A 27,922-nucleotide genomic window follows, 5' to 3' on the forward strand; every position below is an offset into this window, starting at 1 on the left:
CCATTGATCTCGAATTGATCTAAGCCATCGAATTGTATTGAGGGCACTATATAAGCCCTGGCATTTCATTTTGTAAAGGCAATTAGCAATAGTTAGAGTTAGTTAGTGAATAGAGAGTAGTTAGAAGGTGATTAGAATAGCAATTAGAGTAGAGTAGAGAGAGAAGGCAAAGATTGTTGCCAAGAGGTTGTTGTAAAAGACTTGTAACTTCATTGAAGAAATGGTGAAATTTATGGGTCGATTCAACAATTTGCATGGTCTTTATACTTCTCATGTTTGATTTCATGTTATTAGATGAGTGGAAGAAATGTGCTTGATTGATGGTGGAATTCGTACATCCATACTACTAGCAGTTTGTTGATTGCAGACTTGCCTTGCGTAGTCAACTGGAATCATTCAGCTTAAGCTTAACTTCAATTGTCGCTTCTTCATCGATATGCATCAACCTGATGGTGTCTATGCCTGCAGTGATGATTTGAACATCATAAAGCTTTCCTTCGAAGATCGCACTAGCCTTGTGGAGATGGTCCTGCGATGTCAAAACAAGACCTAGTTAGAATTCCATCAAAGATCAATCATTGCTCCTACATTCTTAGTGTTAGGATTAGATCCTTTCCTCGCCCTCGTCTTTTTTCCTTTTTTTCAAATCTAAGCTAGCAAGAGCCTGTGTTCCAGCAATATTCAAAGCAGATCAGACGTTCAATCATCAAATGTAAGTCCCCTTGTGATTCCAGCAAATCACATCATACCACAAAGACTTATCCACACGTAGAGACCCTACATACAAGAACCTTGAAGTTTCTCCGATTGATCCTTTTCGCGATATCTTCAGCATTCGGAAACTTTATTCAAGAGAGGATAAGGTACCCTTGGGTATTTTATTCTGTGTTAGGCTGTGTACAAAATACACGTCAACAGGTAGGTACATCAAAGTTTGTGCCACCTCCCATGAGTTAGGTACATTGAATCTGGACACGCTGAGGTGGACCAATCTAATTGGAGGAGTGATGACTAGGATGCCACCTCGTCTGACACTTGTAGCTTGGTAGATATTCAATTTGATGATGCTGAGAAGCTATCTTTAATTAACTCTTCTGAAACTATCTGCTTCATCAACGAACCCTTGCTCTAACTTCTTATGTCTTTGATGTGCAGGATGATTGATGTACCTCGCCTTGAAATGCTAGATTGGAAGAAGTTATTCCTGATGATGCTTGACCGAGGAAGGTTGTCCTTGTCGATGCTAGACTGGAGGAGGTCGCCCTTGTCCTTGCTTGATCTTCTTGGATGAGAACCTGCCAACTTGTAGATCCTCCGGACTTTGGAGTCGCAATCTTGATACCTACACAACATTTCAAAATTAGTAATATATCTTGAAGTCTAGAAATTAAACTTAAAAGGAAGATTTAAGATTTTAATTAGGAAACTTCATGATAAATCTTGAATTATCATTTCCTAATTAACCATGTAATACTTAGATTTTCCAAAACAAATGTCCCAAAATCAAACCTTAAACAAGGGTGTCAAGATGATTTTGCCATACCTCCTCTTGAGTATTAAACTCTAAGAAATGATGCAAAAAATGGATTTTGCTAGGCAAAATTTAAATCAAAATTCTCCCCTTGGATGAATTGCGCCTCCTCTAGCTTCAAAAAGAATAGGCTCCACCCTCTTTAATCTTCAACACTTAGTAGAAATTCGCTCCACTCTAGCTAGATTTCGCTCCTCCAATTCGCACTTCAACCTCTGGATTTTGCTCCTCAAATAGCTCTCCAATTTCGCACTTAGGAAAGGATGAATGAATGATTAAACTTGAACAAAGCATCACCCATATATAGAGCGCTCACCTTGATTCCCTCCAAGGCTGACTTGCCAAAAGGGAAATGAAAATGAAATAAAATCCCCCTCAAAAGAAGGCCGACTTGCTTGTAAAAGCAAATAAATGTATTTGAGCGCTCACCTTCATTTAAAATTTGAAAAATAATTTTAATGCCTCCAAAGTGGATTTTTGATTATTTCAAGGCCTAAAAATTAATTTATTAAATTAAAATGCCTTTAATTTAATGCGAATTTGATTTAGCCCTCCAAAGGCCTCAAAGTTAGCAACTTGGTGAATTTTAAGGAATATCAACGCTCAATAATGTAAAAATGAAGGATATCACCAATTTCGCCCTGGACCTTCAGTGAAGGTCAAGAGCGATTTTTCAATCTTGCTCTTAATCCTTCATCTTTTGGATTACAAATTGCTTCCAAGACATAAAATATCATCTCTTCTTCCTATCCACACAAGATCTGGTCTCAATTCCTCAAACAAAGGAGAGAAAACTGGAAAATCGCTATGGGCCCTCTCTGAGGGTCAGGAGCGACTTTTTTATTTTAGGCTTGATTCTTCATCATTTTTTATTGAAACTTCATTCGTCATTAAGCAACGTCCTTCCTTTATCTACTCCATCCAAATCCGCTTTGTTGTTGCAAGGTAAAATGAGGATTTTCAATAATTTCGCTCTGGGCCCTCTCTGAGGGTCAGGAGCGATTTTTCGCTGTGGGCCTTCACTGAGGGTCAGGAGCGATTTTTCATTTTCTAACCAAAATCATCAAGTTTCAAAGGTAAAATAATATTCATCATGTTGTTGGAGGTCTCTTCGCCTTATCCTAACCTTGCCTTAGCACCATTTTGAAGAAAACATGCATTTTTTGAAAATCTTGCTGTGGGCCTTCAGTGAGGGTCCGGAGCGATTTTTTGGTTTTAGGCAAATTCCTTCATCCTTTAATCTTCAAATCACCTCCAAGGCATAACACATCACGTTCTCCTCCTGTCCAAGCAAGTTTTTACCTCAATTCTTCAAACAAAGGAGAGAAAACTGGAAAATCGCTATGGGCCCTCTCTGAGGGTCTGGAGCGATTTTTGTAATTGCCTTCAAAATTTTGATTCTCAACGATTTCTTTTCACTTCAAGGCTTTTCAAACATCATTTCAAACCCATGCCTAACCTTAGCCTTCCTCAAACTTGGATGAAAATTTCTCATTTTAGGTTTCTCGCTGTGGGCCCTCTCTGAGGGTTCGGAGCGATTTTTCGCTGTGGGCCTTCAGTGAGGGTCAGGAGCGATTTTTTCATTTTGGGTTGATTTCTTCTTGTGTTGATCCTCCAAATTATATTCAACGGATAGAACATGCTTTCCTTCATCCCTTCCAATCATAAAACATACTTTGATCTTGTAAGAATAATGCATATTTGAAAATCTCGCTGTGGACCCTCTCTGAGGGTCAGGAGCGATTTTTCTGTTTTCAACAAGGTCCTTCATCATTTCTAGCCAAAACTTCTTCAGGTGGGTGGAGAAAGTCATTCATTTCCCTTTCATGCTCAAAACTTAGTCCTTTTCCATTGCAAAATGAAGTAAATCAAAATCTCGCCCTGGACCTTCAGTGAAGGTCAGGAGCGATTTTTCGCTGTGGGCCCTCTCTGAGGGTCAGGAGCGATTTTTCATGTTTTGCTCAAATTTAGCATTTTTCAACCTCCAAAATCTCTTCAAGACATTTCAACTAGGCCTCCTCACTGACTTGCAAACTTAGCTTTGTCAAATTTTGGGGAAAAGGTGTGTTTTTGGTGTTTTTCGCTTTGGACCCTCCCTGAGGGTCAGGAGCGATTTTTAACTTTTTGAACTCTCTGTCAGGATAATTTTATGGAATATAACATTTAAGTATAGGTGATACTTTAAGTTATATTACATATATACTTTCAGGATGTTTGAGAGTGGTTTCAAACCTCCAGGAGTTATATTGCAAAATCTAGTTTTTGGAGGTTTTTCAGTTTCCAGACTTAGCCAAATTTCAGGATCAGGACTTTCAGACTTAGCCAAATTTCAGGATCAAGACTTTCAGACTTAGCCAAATTTCAGGATCAGGACTTCACTCCAGCAGGACCTGCTATCCTATTGATCTCCCCGACAGCACTCATCTTGCAAAGGCTAACAGACAAAACCCTAAAAGACCTAGAAAACAAACCCTAGAAAGCAAAAAGCAGGGGTCCCCATTTGCAATGGGGCGATGTGTGAATACGTCACAACAAGTTTCCATTTTTATTTTTTTATGTCTCAATTTCAAACAATTAATAATTTAATACTTAGTAATACCATTATAAAATTAAATTTTATATCAGACCATTAAATTTATATCAGCCTCTGTTATAAATTTTATAATTTTATAAATTTAACAGTTTGATTATGATACAAATTTTAACAGTCTGATATAAATAATAAATTTTAAAAAATTTAACAATCTGATACAATTTTAACAGTCTGATACAAATAATTAATTTAAGTTTTTAACTCGTTAAAAAAGTCCCTCTAACTATATTATCATTTTTTTGAATTTTTCTAATAAAATAACAAAGTATATATTTTTGGCATTTTGCAAAAAACTCTAATTCTAAAATCAATTTGTGCAAAAAACATCAGACCTGCTGGTAATAGTTTTTGAATTTTTTTTTTTTTGTCAGGTGGGGGAAAACAAGGCTTGCCCTTGTGGAAATATGTTGACCATGTTCCAGGGCTGAAAGGATCATGTGGAACAGCCACTATTAAATGTAAACTTTGTCCATTGGCATGGAAGGGGGAGAGCTCATTTCCTTCACGTACCAAGAAATAGTGTTGAAGGTTGTGCACATGAGTTAGAATGATAGGAAGTTGTGAGGGATCAAGAAAGGATTGATGGGAAAGTTCATAATATGAGCTCCTCTCATGCTTCAACCACAGAGGCAACTAGAGAGCCAGAGGTAGATTTGTTTTCTAGTGTTGTAGCAGCGCAACAGTCTGAGTCTCACAAGAGACCACATACTAGCAGCTCAAACCCCATTAGAAGGCTATTTGATGTGCAAGGTCAAGAAGCAATTGATGCAGCAATTGCACTCTTCTTTTATGCAAATGGAATACCATTTAATGATGTTCCAAGCTATCAATAATGGACCAGCTCGGTATAAACCACCTAGGTTTGAAAAGCTTGGCACAACTCTAATTGACAAAGAAAAAATTCAACTAGAGCAACGAACAACACCAATGAAAAGAGTGTGGTCTGCAAAAGGATGCAGTATAGTGATGGGTGGGTGGATGGATGCTAGAAATCATCCACTACTTAATGTCATGGTGACATGCAACAAAGGGCCTTAATTTTTGAAGGCAATAGACTGTTCAGGGCAAGAAAAGAATGCAGATTTTCTTCATAAACAGCTATGTGACAGCATTGAGGAAATGGGGGCATCACATGTAGTTCAAGTTATTGCTGATGCTACCCCTATTTGTAAAGCAGCAGGTATGTGTTGTGACGTTTTCACACATCGCCCCATTGCAAATGGGGACCCATGTTTTTTGCTTTTTAGGGTTTTTTTTCTAGGTCTTTTAGGGTTTTGTTAGTTAGCCTTTGCATTTTGAGTGCTGTCGGGGAGATCAATAGGATAGCAGGTCCTGAAAATTTGGCTAAGTCTAAAAGTCCTGATCCTGAATTTTGGCTAAGTCTGGAATGTCCTGATCCTGAAATTTGACTAAGTCTGGAAACTGAAAAACCTCAAAAGGCTAGATTTTGGAATATAACTCCTGGAGGTCTGAAACCACTCTCAAACATCCTGAAAGTATATATGGAACATTTCCTTCTATCTTTCTTCTTTCTTATACTTAAATGTTATATTCCATAAAAGTTATCCTGATGGAAAGTTCGAAAAGTCAAATTTCGCTCCTGTCCTTCACTGAGGATCCAGAGCGAATTTCGCTCCTGTCCCTCCCAGGAGGACCAAGGCGAAGCGCTCCTGTCCCTCACCAAGGGACCAGGGCGATAATACTTATTTGAGCCATTCCTGACCTTGTTTGGACGAATTGAGACATCAAAGGCATGGTGAAGGGCAAAATGAGCATGATGGAGCATCCAGACTTGATCAAAAGCAATGAAATGATGAAGTTTTTGCCTAGAAGGTCAAATTCGCTCCTGTCCCTCACTGAGGGACCAGAGCGATTTTATTCATATGCACATTTTTAGACCTTGTTTGGACATTAACTTTTATTCATAGCATGAAGCAGGATGATATCTTCCCTAGCAAAGACATTTCATGGTGAAAAGTGAAGCATTTGGGCCTGGAGGACAAAAATCGCTCCTGTCCCTCACTGAAGGACCGGAGCTCAAAATCAAACATCGCCTTGTCCTTCCAGGATTTGAACAATTTGACGATTTGAAGAGATCAAAGGAGATATGTTTTATCAATTGAATATAACTTGAAGTGCCTTCGTGAAGGAAAACGGACCAAAAATGCAAAGTTCGCTCCTGTCCCTCAGTCAGGGACCAGGGCGATATTCAATGTAGCTCCCGTCCCTCTCCCAGGGACCAGAGCGAAATTCTTCATAGGGCAAAATTCAGGCAAAAGCAAGCAAGTTTTGAGTTTGAAGGCAAGAAAGGAGGGTGAAATGAACCCGTTGAATACAAATTGAAGATTACAAAACATCAACAGGGGACTCAAATTGGCCTAGGCGCTCCTATCCCTCAGTCAGGGACCAGAGCGATTTTTGCCTTAGGACAATTTCTCGCCAAGTTTGAGCAAACTCCCGGCCAAAGATGAAGGGAAGGGGACACAATGAGTCCATTGAAGATAAATTTTGAAGTTAGCAAGTTGTGATGGAGCCTACAAGTACAAATTCGCTCCTGTCCCTCAGTCAGGGACCAAGGCGAGATGTTTGTTATTATGTCTTTCACTCAAGTTCAAACCACTCCAAGTCAAGGTGAAAGGTGGCGGGGACGTTTTGAAGTGTCTTGACGAAGAACGAAGTATCAAAGGTCGCCAATGTTAGGAGAATTGCACCAAATATCCAAGATCGCTCCTGTCCCTCAGTCAGGGACCAGAGCGAAATTCCTATGAAGGCTTGGGTTTTGAAGGTTTATCAAGTTTCAAGTGTCCAAGAGGGATCAAAGGACCTCATTCTACATGGTGAAAGTGATTGCAAGTTGATATAAACAAGGTTGAGCCCAAGATGCCCAAATTCGCTCCTGTCCCTCAGTCAGGGACTAGGGCAATATTTACCATATTGGCCAAATCCTTCAAAAATCACGCCAAGTCAAGGTTGTACAAGGTTGCACAGGGTCTAAGGTGTCTTAAGAAGATGATATGCAAAGAAATCAAACGTCAAAAGGTGATCAATTGAGCCAAGGAGACAACATCGCTCCTGTCCCTCAGTCAGGGACCAGGGCGATTTTCACAAGATCATCCATTTTCCTTCAAAATCATGACAAGGCAAGGATACACAAGATCAAGGATATCGTTTGGAAGGCAATGAACAAGAAACAAAGGTTACAAAACGACAAATTTAGGCTAAGATACAAGGTTCGCTCCTGTCCCTCACCAAGGGACCAGGGCGATAATCCTCCAAGCATCAAAGTGCCTTGTTAACGACAAGTAGAATAAGCGTGGAATGGAGGAATGACGTTGTTGCTTGCCTCATGATGAAGACTGGCGATCGAAGAGACAAAGGTCAAGGAGAAAACATAAGGTTCGCTCCTGTCCCTCACCAAGGGACCAGGGCGATTTCAACCTTAAAAGGCATTCATCCACAAAATCAAGTCGATCAAGCTCGAGGTTCCTAACAAAAATGCCAGTTTCAACATGGAGATGATGGTTTTGAACGTCAAAGGCAAAAGAATCAAGGCTAAGATGATAATTCGCTCCTGTCCCTCAGTCAGGGACCAGAGCGATATGGTTTGTATCTTTCCACCTCTCCAAATTTTGGCGCTAAAACATTTTTTTTGAATTTTATTAAATGCTAAAAATCGATAAATTTAATTAAATAGCATTTAAAAAATTGCGCATGAGTATTTAATTAATTATTTTTGCCTTTAAAAAATCGAATTAATTAAAGACGAAGGCATTAATTAATTAATTATTAATTTAAATAAAATCAAATTGGAGCGCATGGATTTAAATTCTCAATTATTTTGCAAGGTCGGCCCCCTCTTTTATTAAATTTTATTTGTTTTTGGGCCTATTTTTCAAGTCGGCCTAGGGGCAATTATCAAGATGAGCGCCTATATAGGAGGGGTGTGTTGAGCATGTTAATCCATCTTTCAATCATTTGTCCAAGTGCGATTTTGAAGGAGCAATAAAGGAGTGCGAAATCTGGTCCAAGAAGGAGTGCGAGTTGAAGGCTAGAGGTGGAGCGAATTTTCCTCAAGACGTTGAAGGCTAGAAGTGGTGAAGTTGATAGAAGAAGCACATTTTGAAGACTTTGATCCACATTTTGCCTAGCAAACTTGCTTAATTTTGCATCTTTTCTTAGAGTTAATTCCCAAGTGGAGGTATGGCGAGATTCTCCTAGTCTCAATTTTGAATTTTCAATTTTCAATCTCAAGTGGCTTAGTTAAATTTAGGAAATGATAATTCAAAGATTCATCATGAGGTTTCCTAATTTAAAACTTAAATCCTCTTTCTAGTCTATATTTCCACGTTGCAAAACATGTTATTAATTGTGAAATGTTGTGTAGGTATCAGGATGGCGACTCCAAGCTCGAAAGATCTACAAGTCGGAAGACTCTCCTCAAGGACGATCAAGCAAAGACAAGGACGATCAAGCGAGGACAAGGACGACCTTCTTCGATCCAGCCTAGCATCGACAAGGACGGCCTTCTTTGGACTAACGTCATCAAGGGCGACCTCTTCCAATCCAGCATTCCAAGGCGAGGTACATCATCATCCTGCAAATCAAGGACACAAGAAGTTAGAACAAGGGTTCGTTGAAGAAGCAGATAGTTCCAGAAGAATTAATTAAAGCTAGCTTCTCAACAACATCATGTTGAATATTTACCAAGTTACAAGTGTCAGACGAGGTGGCATCCCAGTCATCACTCCTCCAGTCAGCGTGGTCCACCTCAGCATGTCCAGATTCAATGTACCTAACTCATGGAAGGTGGCACAAACTCCGATGTACCTACCCCGATTATTCATTGGTGGAATTTTTCAGAGAGGAAATGTGTCCAAGCAATACAATTTTATCATTGGTCAAGCATTAAATGTTATGTAATGGTTGTAACAAACCCTAATTAGAGTTTTCATTGTAAAATCTTGGCCATTGATCTCGAATTGATCTAAGCCATTGAATTGTATTGAGGGCACTATATAAGCCCTGGCATTTCATTTTGTAAAGGGAATTAGCAATAGTTAGAGAGAGGAAATAGTTAGAGAGTTAGGAAGGAGTTGGAAAGCAATTAGAAGGATAGTTAGAGTTAGAATATAGTTGATAGAATAGCAATTAGAGTAGAGTAGAGAGAGAAGGCAAAGATTGTTGCCAAGATGTTGTTGTAAAAGACTTGTAACTTCATTGAAGAAATGGTGAAATTTATGGGTCGATTCGACAATTCGCATGGTCTTTATACTTCTCATATTTGATTTCATGTTATTAGATGAGTGGAAGAAATGTGCTTGATTGATGGTGGAATTCGTACATCCATACTACTAGCAGTTTGTTGATTGCAAACTTGCCTTGTGTAGTCAACTGGAATCATTCAGCTTAAGCTTAACTTCAATTGTCGCTTCTTCATTGATATGCATCAACCTGATGGTGTCTATGCCTGCAGTGATGATTTGAACATCATAAAGCTTTCCTTCAAAGATCGCACTAGCCTTGTGGAGATGGTCCTGCGATGTCAAAACAAGACCTAGTTAGAATTTCATCAAAGATCATTCATTGCTCTTACATTCTTAGTGTTAGGATTAGATCCTTTCCTCGCCCTCATCTTTTTTCCTTTTTTCAAATCTAAGCTAGTGAAAATCCTGTGTTCCAGCAATATTCAAAGCAAATCAGAAGTTCAGACATCAAATGTAAGTCCCCTTGTGATTCCAGCAAATCACATCATACCACAGAGAGCTTATCCACACGTAGAGACCCTACATACAAGAACCTTGGAGTCATCCTGATTGATCCTTTTTCGCGATATCTTCAGCAATCAGAGGCTTTATTCAAGAGAGGATAAGGTACCTTTAGGTATTTTATTCTGTGTTTGATAGTGTACAAAATACACGTCAACAGTATGATAGTGCAAAAAAAGTATAAGCATATATTTTGGACACCATGTTGTGTGCATTCGTTGAACAATGCACTCAAAGATATTGGCAAGTTCTAGTGAATTTCAGACCTCATAGAAAAGGCAGAAAAATACAGATATTCATATGTAACCATCACCATACACAAGCCATTTATCATACGTTTGCCAAGGTGGAACTTCTCAAACCAGTTGATACACGGTTTGCTTCCTACTTTAATCTTCTTGACCGCCTTTATTAAGTCAAAGGAGCTTTGTGTTCCACGGTTGTTAGTGATGCATGGGCAGCTTAGAGGCAATCTACATCAGATACTACAGTTGAGGTGAGAAATTTGGTCCTTGTTGACCATTTTTGGGCTAATGTGAGATTTGTTGTGGATTTTATTAGGCCCATATGTGAGGTGATTAAATTTACAAACTTGAACAAGCCATGTTTGGGGGACGTTTATGAAGAAATAGATTGCATGTGTGAAAGAGTCAAGAAAATAATTGATGCAAAAGATCCTTCTTTATATCCTTTAAATGAAGAAAAGTTACATGGAAGATGAAACAAACTAAACACGCCCCTTCATTGTGCTGCCTATGCCTTAAATCCTAACTGGCATAATACAGAAGAGACCAATAAAAGGGCTCCACATGAGGATAGAGATGTAATGAAAAGATTATGGGCTGCAGTAAAGAAGATTTATGGTCAAGATGAGGATGCCTCAATTATAAGGAGTCAATGGAATAAGTTTTCATGTGAGCAAGGTAATTTTTCTTCAGTGGAAGCTTTATATGATATGCAAGCAAAGAAAGATCCTTTGCAATCATTTGTAATCAGATTGCTCTCAGCTCTTCATCTTGGGAGAGGACTTGGAAGTACTTATGGTCTTATTCATTCACAAAAGAGGAAATAATTAGGGTCAAAGAAAGCAGAGAACTTGGTCTACATTCATAGCTCACTTTGTCTTCTCTCTTGTGTTGATCTTGGGTACATGGAGGGTCCTCCAACAAAATAGAACCAAATTGCACCTAATGGAGAAGTTGCAGCCATGGGGGATGAAACGGTTGAACCAAATGGCCTTAATGAATTGCCCCCAGTTCTACTACCATTAGAGGAACCTGAGTTAGAGAGTGATGAGTATCTGGGGATGATCCAAACATAGCATAGTAGATGATAGATTTCTGATTTTTGTTTTTCGTTTGTGTATCAACATTAAACTACCAATATTTTTGGATTTCAATATGTAACGATAATCTAATATCAAATATCAAATACGTAGTGTGAGTTTTGAACTCTATGACACAATGACATTTGACATTTGTGTATTTAAACTTGAAAGTGAATATTGATTTGTTAAACTTTGCCACTGTTATTGTTTTCAAAGTTCTATGTTATGATATTTTCGAAAATTATAAAATTATATTTAAAAAAAATTGCCGTCTCCAAGTACCCCGTCTCCTATTTTTGAAAATTTGTCGTATCAGTACTGTTAAGTTTTGGTGATCAGATTATACTTTCAAAATTATTTGTCTATGAACAAGTTTCTCCTCTTAGAATAGAACCTATACAGTTCAAACTTATGAGTTCTATCTGCCTTAATGATAATCTGCAGTAAACAGATGAATCACAACACAAGAGGTAGAATTCAATTGATTGATGATTGTGTAAGACAATGACAGAGATCACGAACTGTTGTTGATTCTGGACAGTTCGAATATGTAGAATGTGGGACTGAAATATTAACCTTCAATCTTCTGCACTTATCGATGTTTAGATGGACAGAGAGATCGAACTGAAATAAGTAGCATGATATCTAATCCTACCAACACTACTCTCTTAATTGTCACGTCTCCCTAACCATCACGTCTCTCCATAAGATCGATTAGACATAACACGTCTAAAGGCAGGTAAGATAATACCGATTAATAAAGAATAGAACAGGTGTTAATCGATTCATAGAATCGAACTAACATTAACAATATGTTAATCGATTCATAAACTAATCGATTTATATATATTAATCATTTCATAAATCGTATTATATCTAATTATTATTATATCATAACATTATATGATTAATTGGTCAACTAAGTTGTCTAAGGCCGATTAGACCACTTAGACGACTCAATCTGAGCAAATTACTGATCGACGCTATCCTTCAACACTCCCTCTTAGCTAGGGAGGAATCCCACTCAAGATTTGAGTCACAAAGTGATATTCACCATAGCTATTCTCAGAGAGTGAAACTATCATGGCTACATACATGAGAGAGAATGCAAGAGAACACAACTACCATGGCTACTCCCATGGATGATGAACAATTGGTTATCACCTCACTGTGATAACAAACATCATGGCATATCCATAGACATCACTTCACATGATATCCACCATTATGGATTATCCACGGATATCACCTCACGTGATATCCACCATAGAGATCTCCTCAAGTAATATCCACCATTATGGCTTATCCATAGATATCACCTCACATGATATCCACCATTATGGCATATCCATAGATATCGCCTCATGAGATATCAATCATTATGGCATATCCATAGATATCACTTCACGGGATATCCACCATAATAATATATACAACCATTATTGTGAGATCATCACCTTACAATAATGGTGAGATGTACGAGTGTTCATCATTGTGAGATCGTCACCTCACAATGATATTCACAATGGCCCATCCAAAGGGTAAACACACAAGTACAAGAAAATCATCACAGACTCTCTCACGTGATGTTGTCATGGCGCCACACACATGACATCCACCATGAACCATATCAGAGGGTGGAGATAAGGACTTAAACCTCAAGTTTCTCTCAAGGAGAAATGCATTAACAAGAGTTTACACATTAAACATCTTTTGAAGATAAGAATACATTAGTATATAAATAAACAAATATAAACAAATCAATGAAGTTGAGACTCAATCTCAGCTAGGGCTTCATTCTCCACCATACCAAGCTTACCTCGAAAGTACACAAACTTTACTCTGGAGAGAGGCTTGGTGAGAAAGTTTGTAGTTTGCTCATCAGTACTAATGTATCTTAGCTTAATAGCATTCCTTTCCACCATGTCTCTAACATACTGATATTTGATCTCCACATGCTTCGACCTATCATGGAATACAGGATTGACTAAAAGCTTTACACAACTTTGATTATCACAATGGATAATTGTAGGTTCTAAGGATTGTCCAAACAATCCTGCAAGAATCTTTTGAATCCATACTGCTTCTCGTGCTCCTATACATGCTGCAATATACTCGGCTTTTGTGTAGCTCAGTGCTACTGAAGACTATTTCCTGTTGCACCAAGAAATCATAGTTGAACCCAGACTAAAACAACAACCAGAGGTGCTCTTCCGATTAGTGACACATCCTACACAATCAGAATCGATAAATCCATGCAGCTTCAAGTTCATATCAGAAGAATATCTCAGGCCATATCCAATTGTGCCTTGCAAGTATCTCAGAATATGTTTTGCTAGAACTAGGTGTATTTGCTTTGGTTCACACATGAATTGGCTAAGTGCACTTACTGCATAGCAAATATCTGGTCTCGTATTGACTAGATACATGAAAGATCCAATCATTTGTTTGTATAGCGTAGGGTCCACCATATCTGAGGTAGTTGTAGCTTCTCTTAGCTTATGCAAGTTGGTCTCCAGAGGTGTGGCCATGGATTTACAATCTGTCATACCAAACCTCTTTAGATTATCTATAGTGTACTTCCCTTGACTCAGAATGATCCCATCAGATTTCTGCCAAACTTCTAAGCCAAGGAAGCAGTGCAATAAACCAAGGTCCATCTCAAATTCAGAAGCTAGCTCCTTCTTACATTTGATAATAAGATGATCTTCTCCAGTGATAAGTAATTCATCAACATAAAGAATCAAAATTAATGCTTCCCCATTAATTACCTTAAAGTACAAGTTTGAATCTGCATCATTCTTGGAGAAACCCAAGCCCATCAGGTAATGATCAATTCTTTCGTACCAAGCACATGGTGCCTGCTTGAGGCCATACAATGCCTTCTTTAGCTTGTAAACATGAGATTCCTTCCCATGTACCACAAATCCTTCAGGTTGTTCAATATACACTTCCTCCTCAATTATACCATTTAGGAATGTCGTCTTTACATCAATGTCGTCTTTACATCCATTTGATGAATCTTCCATCCTCTAGATGCTGCAATAGCTATAATGGTTCTGACTGAAGTGTATAGGGCAACCGGAGCAAAGGTTTCCTCATAGTCAATTCCCTCCCTTTGAGAGAATCCTCTAGCCACAAACCTAGCCTTGTATTTTTCAATACTACCATCAGCAGCATGTTTGATCTTAAAGAGTCATTTAGAAGAAACAACTGATTTACCTTCCGGTCTAGGTACCATGTCCCAAACATCATTCTTTAGAATAGACTGATACTCTTCTGTCATGGCATCTTTCCAAACTTGTTGACTAGTGGCTTCCTCAACATTGGAAGCCTCTGACTCAATGATTTGACTCATCAATGCAACATAGCTGGAGAACTTATGAGGTCTATTACTTTCTCTAAATGTATGTTTTGGGGCTGCAAAACCTTCAGCTTCTTGCATCATTTTCCTTGCCCAAAGAGGTCTTTTCTTAACAATCACAATGTCAGTAGGCCCATCAGTAGGATTCAAGGGCTCATTTCGATCATCATCTTCTTCAGGTTCATGAGTCTCCCTCTAAATCTCAGGAGTATGGTCTTCTTCCATGTTTTGAGGAGGCTCTTGATCTTCACTGTCCACTTCGGGGATGCCCTTGGACTTTTTGAATGCAACATCTTCTTCAAATATCACATCCCCACTCAACTAAATCAATTTCTGCTCGAATGTAGATTTTGTAGGCTTTTGATGTTTCTCTATAACCTACAAATATTCCCTTCTTGCCAGAAGGTTCCAACTTTGTCCTTTTATCTTTGGGTATATGTATGTACACTGGACAACCAAAAATCCTCAAATGACTTACATCCGGCTTCACCCCTGTGAATGCCTCTTCAGGAGTCTTATTCTCCAAAATGCGGTGAGGACATCTATTTTGAACATAGACAGCAGTTCTAGAAGCCTCAGCCCAAAAGAAGGTTTGAAGATTTTGGTCATGGATCATGGCTTTGGCTGCTTCCACAATAGTTCTATTTTTTCTTTCTGCCACACCATTTTGTTGAGGATTATAGGGAACACAAAACTCCCTCTTAATCCCAGCTTCAATACAAAAATTATGGAAGTTACCGAAGGTATACTCTCCTCCATTATCGGATCTCAAGACTTTAATCCTCTTCCTTGATATGTTTTCTACTAGAGCTTTGAATTCCTTAAGTCTCATAAGTACTTCATCAAATTCTTTACTTTTTTTAAAAATAGATCCATGTTTTCCTAGAGTAGTCATCAATAAAAATAACATAATACAAGAAACCACTCAAGGAGGCAACAGTCATAGGACCACATAAATCTGAATGAATGAGCTCTGAAATACATTTGGATCTACTTTCACTACTATGAAATGTGCCTTTAGTGTTCTTACCCAATGTGCAACCTTTGCAAGTTCCTTCATGCTCCTAGTTGAGTTTTGGAAGGCCTGTAACCATCTTCTCCATTGTAGGCAGTGCACGAAAGTGAAGGTGACCCAATCTTCTATGCCAAATCTCACAAGTACTTGATGAATCATGAAGTAAGGCTTGAGGAGGAAGAGTGCAAAGTCTATAAAGACATCCATGACAAACTCCAATGACTTGAGCTGTCTTGATATTTGATTTCTTTGGCCATGCAAGGACTTTCCCATCCATGAATGCAATTCGATAACCTTTGTCTTCCAAGGCTGATATGGAGACAAGGTTTCGCTTAATTCCCATAACAAATAGTACATCATTCAATTCCAAGGAAATGTCTGAATCTAGTTGAAGAGAAGAGGTCCTAACTCCTTTCACAGAGTAGCTAGTGCATCTCCAATAGTCACTTGTTCAATTGAAGTTCTCTCCACTAAACTATTTAGACGTTCTTTAAATCCAATAATGTGGCAAGATGCACCACTATCAATTATCCAAGTATTGTGGTCAATAGGCACATTCCTTGAAAGGGCTGAGTAGAATATAAATCCATCTAAATCCTTATGTGAAGGAGTCTCACTAATATTTGCAATGGAAGCTTGAAGCATAGTCCTAGTTGGACACTTTATTGCATAGTGACCATATTTGTCACATCTAAAGCATTGGATTTTTTGAATGTCCTTCCTTCTTTAGAATGTAGAAGCACCATTTGATTCCTTATCTTTCTTCCTTTCGCAGTGTCCTTTCTTACCCTTCTTCTTTGAGGAGTGTGAGGCAAGAACATGGATATCTTCATTTGTAGAACTTTGACCAATGCCTCTAATGACCAATCTTGACTTTTATTGAATGCGGTTTGTTTTTAATCAATCAAACTTGGGAAGTTTTGATCTTGCGCTTATCCCTTGAATAAATGCTTCCCAAGAAGAAGGGAGACCATTGAGTGCCAACATGGTTAACTCTTTACTCTCTATGGTATGTCCAATGGTAGAGAATTGATCTCTCAATTCTGTAATTCTCATGAAGTATGAGGTGATTGATTCGCCTTTTGTCATTTTGACATGGTGAAGTTGTTGTTTTAGAGCAAGAGCTCGGCTTGTGTTGTTTATCTCATACATCTCCTCTAATACTTTGAACATGCCATATGTTGTCTCCAACTTAATGATAATTGGCACAATGTGATCTTTTACCGAGTCAACCAACATCTTCATTGCTTTATGGTTCTTTCTCTTCCATTGAAGCTTCTCATCCTCTTCGGTTGGTTTTGGTACATCTTTCTTCATGAGTTCATCTAATTCATTTTCCCCTAAGGTAGGCATAATTCTAAACTTCCAAGATACGAAGTTTGAAGCTCCTTTAAGTCTGTCCTCAACTCTAATTCCATTCACCATCTTGACGTTGATAGAAATAGATGAACTTGAAGACAATAATAGAAGATAATCTCGCTTATATCAATCTGATCTGATCTTTGCTCAATCCTGCTCTGATACCATGTTAAGTTTTGGTGGTCAGATTATACTTTCAAAATTATTTGTCTATGAACAAGTTTCTCCTCTTAGAATAGAACCTATACAGTTCAAACTTATGAGTTCTATCTGCCTTAATGATAATCTGCAGTAAACAGATGAATCACGACACAAGAGGTAGAATTCAATTGATTGATGATTGTGTAAGACAATGACAGAGATCACGAACTGTTGTTGATTCTGGACAGTTCGAATATGTAGAATGTGGGACTGAAATATTAACCTTCGATCTTCTGCACTTATCGATGTTTAGATGGACAAAGAGATCGAACTGAAATAAGTAGCATGATATCTAATCCTACCAACACTACTCTCTTAATCGTCACGTCTCCCTAACCATCACGTCTCTCCATAAGATCGATTAGACATAACACGTCTAAAGGCAGGTAAGATAATACTGATTAATAAAGAATCGAACAGGTGTTAATCGATTCATAGAATCAAACTAACATTAACAATATGTTAATCGATTCATAAACTAATCGATTTATATATATTAATCGTTTCATAAATCGTATTATATCTAATTATTATTATATCATAACAATATATGATTAATTGGTCAACTAAGTTGTCTAAGGCCGATTAGGCCACTTAGACGACTCAGTATGATCAGATTACTGACCGACGCTATCCTTCAACAAGTACTAGTACCCATCTCCAAAGTACCCAAGTACCCCTGTCTCCTGGTAACCTTGATATATATATTCAAAGCAAAGGGGACATGTGTAATGTCCCCACTTTGAAATATAATTTAATAATAAATAATAATAAAAAAAAAATGTCCAAGGGGTTGAGCTTAACTGGTTAAAACACTGGGTTCTCACTGTGGAGACCCAAGTTCAATTCCCAATAGGGACATCTGAAGTGGAATTCTAAGCTGTGACTCTTGGCCTTCCATAGGATGGGGAAGGTCTTGGGGTCAATCTAATCAAACATAATAATAATAATAATAATTCAAAGATATGTAATGGGGATGGGGCCCCCTACTGTGTCCCCACTGGTTCATAGCTCCAGTCAAAAGCTATTCAAGCTTCGGCCAATTACCGATCAAAAAATAATAATTAAAAAAATTAAAATACAAAAAGAATAAAAATTAAAATTAAATTAAAATATAAAAGAATATAATTAAAATTAATGAATGGTCAAAAGGCATGAAATGATAAAATGTGATTCCCCCAAATATGAGGTATAAAAGGGAGAAGAATTCATTTGAAGGGGGGATAATTGGGGAATCAGAAGTGCAGATCTGATATAAATAAGAAGTTTAGATCTGATTGTGTAAGGTTGTGTCCCTTTCAAAGGGCAGAAATAATGAAGAGTTGCACTCTTTCAAGGGGTGTTAATGGTGAAAGGGTGTGTCTCTTGTCAAAGGGCATACATGATGAAGAGGTGTGACCTTTCCCTCACATTGAGAGATATAAAGGAAAGGAATCAAAAGCTTCCAATGATATCACCATCAATCAGAACAGATCAGAACAGATCAGAACAGCTATTAAGTTACAGGCAATAACATCCTTGTTCTTAGTAGCAGCCTCCAACTAAGAATTCGAACATAATCCAGGAGGAGAACAATCAGACCAAGGCAAGTAAGAGTTGGAACATAAATGCAAGAGCAGAACGAACAGATCAAGGCAACACATCAAAGAATCATCGAACTATTTTAGCAGGACATCCCACTGGATCAAAGGCTCGTAACCCTGTTGGAAAGTACGGTGATAAGAGAGAGACATCTCTCTTTCTACTAACACGTCTCCTTCCAACGAAGAGACATGGCCAATCAGGAGTTTAAGAGGGGCCATCGGGTGCCAAGGGGAGGACACAGAGATACATTTTTGTTAAGTCATCTGATTTTTGTGTTGGGATAGTACCACTTCTCCCTATGATCCGGATCTAAGAATGCAACAAACAAGAAAATGTAGCCTTTTCTTCCTTACCATATATACGATCTGGTCCTACAGAGAAAACTGCAGCATTGGAAGAAGTGGAAGTTCTCACGATGGAAGATCGATTTCAATCCATCTTCTTAGGATCTGTCTCCTCCCCTTTCAATCAAGAAGATACCTAAAAAATTAGCTTTTTGTATGGACATTTGTTTTTCTACGCTAAGTGGGTTCTCCAGGACATAGCCCTGTCACTCCAAGTACCCTATGAGTACATCTCCAAAAGGTACATGAGGCAGCAAGGCCATGCCCTTGCCAGCCCATCCATGCTCCCAACCCACTCCCAAACCTGAACGCATTCATTCCTACAACAGCACCCAAACTTGAGGATCCCAATAACATAAGATAGTCCTTATACCAATATTTTAGAGAAAATCAATTCCATTTTTTTTAACATTGAGAAATGTACAAGCATTTTATTTCTTCACAAATATTTTGACTTTCAGCTAACCATTCAAGTTATCAAGCCATTGCATTCATTTCGACCATATTAATCTTCATACCTCATTAAAAAAGATTCAGAATTGAAGTAAGAGACAGTTTTTTGTACATAATTAAATTGAATTCAAGTAATTGGTAAAGTAATGATGCTTTTCAAATATATGCTGTTATCTAGCATAGCAACTAGCAACTTAGTGAGATTAATCTTCAATTCTTAATGATTAATAGCCCAAGTTCTAAAAACAATTGTGTGGTTCTACCATAGGAATATCTAACCACCTAGATAAAATTGAAAGATTGGTACATGTATCAATATCACTCATTGACAACCATGACCCTAGGATTTTTTGATCTTTAAGCAATAAGTATAAAAATCTAAAGAAACCCATTGACAGCATAACCCCAAGGTAGAATTGTTGGATGTCTTGTATACTTTGATTGTGTTTATAGCGTACACCCTTAATGTACTGTATACCCTGCCACAATTGTTTTGGGGCATTGACCCAGCTAGGGAGTTTAAGAAGCCAGCAAACCCCTGAATGTAGGGGTACAAGAGCATCAGCCCCTGGGAAAGTTGGGCACTTTTTCAAGGTGGTTTCTGGCCCATGGTTTTATATCATTGTATAGTAATCCTGCTCCCAGTATCCTAGAATGATGTGCCTATAAATACTAAAACATGGATTAAGGTTAAGCACACGTGTGAAATTTCTTACCGTATAGTGAACAGCTGAGTTATTACAGTAAGTGAGCACCATCTTTGCCGAGCTTTTATTGAAAAGGTTTCCTAGGATAGCTGATCTTATCATATTGTGGGTATACAGTTATTTTCTTTCTACTGCATTTAAAATTCTGTTAGTGTTGCTTCTCTCACATAGGCTTATCAGTATTATTTTTCTTTAAGAAATGAATAATGCTATATTGGAGTTGTTTATTAATGATCTGAATGACATTAATATTTCAGATTCAAGAGGTTAAATTTCTAAACAGTTACCAGCATGTTCATCATGTGCAATGGCAGAATATATATTTGTGTACCCAAAATTCTTTTTGTGATGAATCGTACTAGTAAATATGAAAGATGCTACATTCTAATATTACTATATTTGTTGAATTGGAAAATCATGAATTAAAGCATGTGCAGCCATATATAAGAATCCAGATAATAGAGAAGAGGGAGATTTATACGTTGTTTTACCATAGGCCTTCCCAATTTCACTAGAAACAGTATCACTCAACTTGGTACAAAAGCTTGCAACAAATCCCAGCTGCCAAAGATTCACAAATGCCAACCCGCCTAATTCAGTTATAGCTGCTAATGCACACAAGCATCCTGCAGCTCCAGAACCAAAAACACTGCTTGGCCCTCTTCTTCCTTTCCTTTTCTCTGCAACTCCTTCAGCCTCTTTCTGCTTTAGCTTTAGTTTTGTAACTCCCGTGCCCTGTAGACCTATAATCATTAAAAATGGCAAGCATAATATATCCCTTTATACATCTACTACAACAAAATTCAATATATTCTCTGACACCTAACAGCTTACCACCTACACTACAGCACACCACAAACCATCCAATAGCTATCCACGGAAAAGCAAAAGCAATGAGCCAAAATTGATAGCAAAGTGCAGTTGAAAGTAAAGTCAAGTTATGATTTATCGGTATACACACCCAGGGACAGTTTGTCATTTCTGATGAGAACTACAATAACATGTAAAAATATGTTGAATCCCAAAGGTGAAGCAGCTTAGGCTATCACTAGTAAAATACTTGTTTCTAACACTCTTGCTCACCCTTCCTTGCTCAGGAAAGGCAATCTAGAGATCTCTCTCAAGAAAGAGTTTTGAAAGTTGAAGCAAGCATATATATGTAATAATGATACATGGATAGGAAAGGGGTCAAGACTCAAAATGCAAAATAGAAAGTAATAACGGTAAGAATTGAAAATGAAGAATAACAAAAGGGTACACAAAAGCAGCATTTGTAGCTCAAAAAGATAGCATTGTCTATCAAGACCATCCGATAAACAGATCTAGGAACTAGGAGAAACAAATTATTTCACACATGTTTAGAAGAGATCAATAAATGTCGGTTAACTTAACATTAAAATAAAAAAGAATTATGAATTACTTCAGTATAATTTGTTTAAGTCTCCTTCACATGTTCCATGTTCAAATTTTACAAATGTAAGTTAGGTGAAGAACAAGAAATTGGGAACGTTAACAGGGCAATCATAAAAGCATAGGATGTAAAATAGTGTCAAAGAGAAACCAAAAGTAACTATGAACTCTACACAATCACACAAACTAGAACTTCATATGCAGTACCCAAATTATTACCAAGCTTTGGCAACTTATAAATTATAATACATTGTTAACTGAAATAAATACAAAGTATAACAGAAATACATAAAGGATATCTGATCACTACTTTCATATCACACTTAACTCCATTCATGTTGGTGTAGAATGATTATACTGTAAATACAAAATCACCAAATCTGTGCTTGTATTCTACAAGATTAACTAAGATTAACTATAGACTGACATGATTCAGATAAATTATAATACTTAGTAAAATATCGTATCGTCATACTATGGATGTATGATCTTAATGAACAATACAAGGATATGATATTGTAGACACTTAAAAATAATTATTTTAATTATTTTTAATTCCTCGCATAATTAATTAATTAATTATGTTAATTCAAATTCCTCTCAATATTAATTAAATATAATTAATATTGTCACTATAGCATATGATTGATTAAATATAAATCAATCCCTTTCTTTATTCTTCTAAAAAAATCAAATCCTCACAAATCTTCCTCTTAGCTAATTAATTTCAATTAATTAGTTAACCTACATGATTCCTACAAATCATCTTCTTAATTCATTCTTCTAGAAACTCCCTAAACTCACTTAACATTATTCTTCTAATTTTTTATTCCCTCCACTCATTCTCTCTCCTAGTCAAATTCTCCTACAAATATTAATCCCACCTAACATTTCCTCTAATCCCCTTCCTAATGAGTCGTTAATGGTTAATCATCATGATTAGCCACAAAGTCAACTCTTTGTCCTTTTCATCCAGCCACTAGCTTTAAATGTTCTTTTCCTAGGTGAATATAAGATTTTTGAAATCACACATTCCTCTAAGCATCCCCTCTCCCAAGGAATTTTTAATTCCTTTTTATTCTTCCAATCCCCATGATATCCTTTTTTGGAGAATTTTTAATTCTTCCAATGCATCTTGTGGAGTGTGGAGATACGAAATGCCTTTAAGGCATATTTCTTGGTCTCCACGCCCTCTCTTGGACCTTGTGTGAGCTCACAAGTAAATCTTAGCCCTTCATCTCGAATTCATCCTAGCCATTCGTTTTCCTCTCCTCTTCCTATAAAATAGGGCTCCATCCCTTCATTCAAAACATCTTGAAATCCAATAAGTTTATGCTGCCCTTTTGAGCCCAGGAAATCATCTTGGCAACTTGATCATCTCATCCTTATCATTTTTCAAATCCATTCCATTTGTGCACAACATTGGAGAGCCATCCACATCCAGCAATCAAAGGAGCACATCAAGTGGAGCATTATCAAGGGGCGCCTTCACTTCATCAAGCTCAATCCGAAAGAGAAAGTAAAATAACAAGGTGAAATGGTCTTTTAATGATATTTTAGCATTCTGCATGTTTATTTCGTTATATTTTGATCATTTGACCTTCAAATCTATTTTCCCCTCTTCAGATATAGTCCTCAATAATATCATTAAATCCATTACTATGAGAAGAGGCCGAGTGTACTTTTAAAAGTTTCATCTTTTCATAGTAGTGAGTAGAATCTTTCCTAACTTTACAGCAGTAACTCATTCTCATTTCTTCTGGTTGTAAGATATTCCCATCAGGCTTCTCGCTAGTGAAAAAAAAAAAAAAACAAGAAACAAAAAAATTGAAAAAGCTTCTGCTAGAATCTTTTTCCTTTCTCATTAGAATCCTAGTTATTAATTAAGTCCTAAAGCCATAGGATAGATAATATTTCTTTAAGGAATATTGTATTCAACCACTTCTTGTCCTTTTGTGTCTGAAATTTACTTCCATTTAAGGAGATTTTGTACATAGTAAGGTGGCTTAGATTATTATTTATTGGTATTTTATTAATTTAGATTTTCCTACACCTTTTTAAGTCCAATATAGCAAGCGTTCCAAGATCATCACTTTCCCGAACTGTGACAAATTGATTCTGCAAGATTCCAGCATTCATATCCTGGCCTTGGATCAAGAGTTAGTTATATCCTTCCTTTGCATTTAATTTCTTAAAATGGTATTTCTTTCTGAATAGTCTAGCCCCAGCTCCTCATCACATTAATCTAAATTAATTTGTGTCTGATTGCGTGCATTTATTTAGTTAGCCTAGATTAACATTAGGGTAAGCTAAATCCCATCCCAGAAAGTCGTCTTGGAAACATATTAGGGGTTTCTTGGAAAATTCAAATCAGTTTAATTATATATGATTTTCTTTTGGCATAGAGATCACGTAAGAGAAATGATCACGAACTATATAACAGCGAATCCCTTAAATGAAGAACTCTGCTCTCATCGTAAATCAAAGTCCTCCAAAATTGATAATATCTGAATTTTGAGACAAAAAATATATATTCTAAATTAATCATTTATAATAAAAAGTGATCCAAAACGTTGATCACTTAAATGTTGCTTTTCACAATTTTTCAGCAAATGCCTTAAAAAAGCAATAAATTGCAAAGTTTTAACTTACAATTATGTAGTAAATAACTACGGTTAAAAAGCCTCTGCTTCCAAATGCCCGCCACGACAAGCTTCCGAGCAGAAAAGCGGCGCCGATGCCAGGCTTGGTAAGCCCCGCAAAAAGCAAAGGTGAACCGACCAAAAAAATTAGCGTATTGCTCAGTATAGCCGATTCCCAGGTCGGCGGATACAATTGGAATGCTTGCACTGCGTCTGCTATAACCCTGGGCAAATTTAGCTCTGCCTTTACGGCAGCCATTTTGATCTGTTTCCTCGTGATATCAATGGAATGTGGTTTATGAAGAAGCTTAAACTTTGAAATATTTGGCGATGGTGAAGGTGCGGAGAATCGAACCCGTAGCGGGTAGAGAGTGGATAAAGTAGCCATCACTAACACCAAGGGAATGCAAGAATCTTCTTGCCCGTTGAGATTGGTTATAAATAAAGGGAGTATCTAATTCGATTCTAAGGTTTGTCTGTTTTCATTTTATTGGCCACATTGTTGATTCTAAGGTTTTGTCTTACTTCTCAAAAAGACAATAAATTGATATAGTTTCCAAGTTCCTTTCTTTTTTCAAACATAAATGGTTCAAAAATATATTAAAATAATAATAGATTACAAAGTGGATCTTAGTATTAAAAGGTTTTTTAGTACATCAATTTTAAAATAATTTAAATAATCTAGGTGGATTATAGAAACAATCAATACAAGAAGGGAATCATTCAAATTTATAGACGAGTATAAGTTCTTGCTATTATGAAGATTGTTCATGTCATGAGCATAAAAAAAGTAATGTTTGTCTTTATGCTAAAGAAAATAGACTAAAAGGAAAGTCAATTAACAAAAAGAATAACAAAGTTGTTAGAAATCAAGAGAAGCATTGTAGTAGCATTCAAAAAATATCAAGAGAGGCATTGTAGTAGCATTCAAAAAATCACTAAAGGCTCCATAGATGTGTGGAGGCAAAGATGTTTAATTTTCAAGAGTGTGATATGGTGCTAAGTTGTTCTAGAGTATTATTATATATGTTAAGTTTTTATGTTTTTGTTTTTTTTAAGATGAAGATTTTGAGATGAAAATGAGGTCTCCAAGACAATCAAATAGAGATGAAGTCTCTCATATGTAATTATAGACACTTAAAATTGATCATTCACACTTGATTATTTTATCTCAGTTCTTCCTACTTCTAACTTATATATTAATTAAATTAATTTTCTAGTTATTTAATTAATATTTCCATCATCGCAATCTTTCATTTAAAAATCATATTGATGTATCCCCTAAAGTATAATCTAGGGTAACTAATTATTTTACGATTATTACCTATCTTGTATTCCCCCTTATTCCAAAAAAATAAATAATTTTCATACCAACTATATAATCCTTTTATCCATTCTCCATAACTTTTTTTTTAATCCACCATTATCCCCTAACCTTCACCTAATCATGTGTGCATGCCTAATCCAATGATTAAGTGAGGATTTGACCACTCCAAATCCTCTCAAAATTCCACTTGTCCTCCCATGTACATGATAGGCATTGGTCAACCTTAAATACTCTATCTTTAAAATACTCCCATGTACTTGGAAAGTATGGACAAATCCTCTTCAATTTCATAAATAGGAATTTTTAATTCCCTTTGTACCCAAAAAATAAGGTGGTGACAAAAGCCACCTTCATGACGAACCTTCCTAAGGTACTTGGAGGTACCTCCAAATAGCCCCTTTCCGTACCATCCATCCATTATTTCCCATGCACAATCTCACCACTTGGTTATCCTTAAAACTTGAATCTCCCTCTCACATCTAGCCTCATTTTAATACTTGGCATGCTATCCTTGCTTGAGAGATCTCAAACACTCTTAGTGTTTGATCTCCTCAATTCATCCTAGTCATTCATCCACTTACCCAATAATTTATAAATAAAATCATATCCTAGCCATTTTCACAATAAACAACAAAGAATACAATGTTATGTTGCAAAAATTTGAGCACACATCAACAATCAAATTGGGCACATCAACTTTTTAAATGCAGCCAAGAAGTCTAAGCGTGGATTAATTGATGTTATTTTATGCTCCTTTTTTGGATTTATAATGACCTAATATGAGTGTTTCTTTGTGGTTGTGTTGTTCAATTTAGTGTTTTGAATTGTTCATAATAAGCATAATTACTTGTACATATATTTTGCATGTCCAAAGGGACCCATGTCCCTATTCACTGATTAAAAAATTGACATTTTGTGTAGCTTTATGTCATTGCAAGCCCAATTCAATCAATACATGCCAAATCCATGATATCACTTTGTGCTTTGGCAAAAGTGCATCAGAGATTAAGTGATTGTGCAAGACCTAAACTCAACCATTTAACCTATCTAAATCACATTTCTCACCATTTTATGAATTTCATATTTATTTATTTTTAGACAAGGAATTGGTTTTTAGGGGGTTATGTTGCTTAATTCTTTATTTCTATCAATTGCAATAAATTTACCCATGTTTGGCTAACTTAATCGCATTTTATATGCAAGTAGCATATTTTAATGAATTTGTGGAAGGATTAGCAAATACATTGTGTAAATCAATGCAAACATAAATTTGGGGCTTTGAGAGTTTTGTCTACAAATTGGTGAACCCACTTTGTGCATCGGCAATTATGTTAGGTATAGTTGTTTGTCATATTTGTTGAATTTAATCCAAAAATTTTAAACTTTTTGGACTAAGAAACTAACTTGTCCTTTTCAATGATCTATCTAACATCATTTTCCACAACCTATCCTAGTCAAAAATGTCAAAGAAATAAACTACTAACACATTTGTTTGCAGCCTCAAAGTCAAAGACTTGATTTCCCACTGAATCTAAGAAGATTAAAAATAAAAAAGGGCTTAAATAGTTGTTTGTTGTGTTTGGGATCTTATCTTAGTGTATGCTCTCTCCTTGTAGCATTCGGTGATCTTTGTTGGGATAAGGTATTGTGCACCTTGCATAATGTTTAGTATTATTTATTATTATGTGTGTGGTGCACCTAGGGGAACCTAGATGGACTTGTATCACTAGGAATTAACATTCTTGGGGCCACTTTATGTGGTGTATGCAACATTGTGACATAAGTTATGTATTTATTTAATATTATGGAAAGTAATTTGATAGAGTGAAAACTTAGTACCCGATATTAAATGAGGGGTCAATGTATTGTATTGACATGGTTTTGTGGTACATGATTTTACTTTACCACTAGTTGTATTCTGTGTGTTTGATTTTATAAAAGCAAGCACATGTTAGTGATTTGTTTTGGTTGTTTGAGCGGGTTGTCATTATTGAGTCTTTCTAAAGGTTGCATATGTGAAGCGTGAGATGGGATGTGCAGATTTGTGTTTGGACACATGGAAGATGCATCGGAGAGGCTTGATGTTTTGAAAATATTCATTGTAACTCTGTAAGTACTTTGTATTGCTTTATTGTTGAATAACATGGAGTATGGATGAATTTAGACACTATTTTTTCCCTGGTGAGGGTTTTCCCAAGGTATATGTTGTGTTATCTTATAGCCTGTCTATTTGATATATGAATAATGATAATATTCTAAGCTTGTGTGCATGTTTTTCTCTCATGGGTTGTGTATGAAAT

At 36.7% G+C, this 27,922-nt stretch overlaps 1 protein-coding gene across 3 annotated transcripts in view; it reads right to left on the reverse strand.

The window, feature by feature from the left end:
• LOC131068952 (protein VTE6, chloroplastic) overlaps positions 1 to 24,714 on the reverse strand; it is a 100,827-nt gene extending 76,113 nt beyond the window's left edge. Inside the window, exons 1-2 of one of the 3 annotated variants that reach the window (XR_009112080.2) lie at positions 24,306 to 24,713; positions 20,725 to 20,978 (exon numbers count right to left, since the gene is read on the reverse strand). Coding sequence is in view for 2 of the 3 variants with exons in the window: in XM_058004238.2 (XP_057860221.1) it covers positions 20,725 to 20,978; positions 24,306 to 24,683 (632 nt within the window). In the remaining variant the exon portion in view is untranslated. Of the gene's footprint in view, positions 1 to 20,724; positions 20,979 to 24,305 lie in introns of all 3 variants that reach the window. The other 2 variants (XM_058004238.2, XM_058004239.2) reach the window with 2 other exon arrangements.
• Between the last annotated feature and the right edge of the window lie 3,208 nt (positions 24,715 to 27,922).

The sequence above is a fragment of the Cryptomeria japonica genome, chromosome 7 (genome assembly GCF_030272615.1).
Source record: "Cryptomeria japonica chromosome 7, Sugi_1.0, whole genome shotgun sequence".
Classification (NCBI taxonomy): domain Eukaryota; kingdom Viridiplantae; phylum Streptophyta; class Pinopsida; order Cupressales; family Cupressaceae; genus Cryptomeria; species Cryptomeria japonica.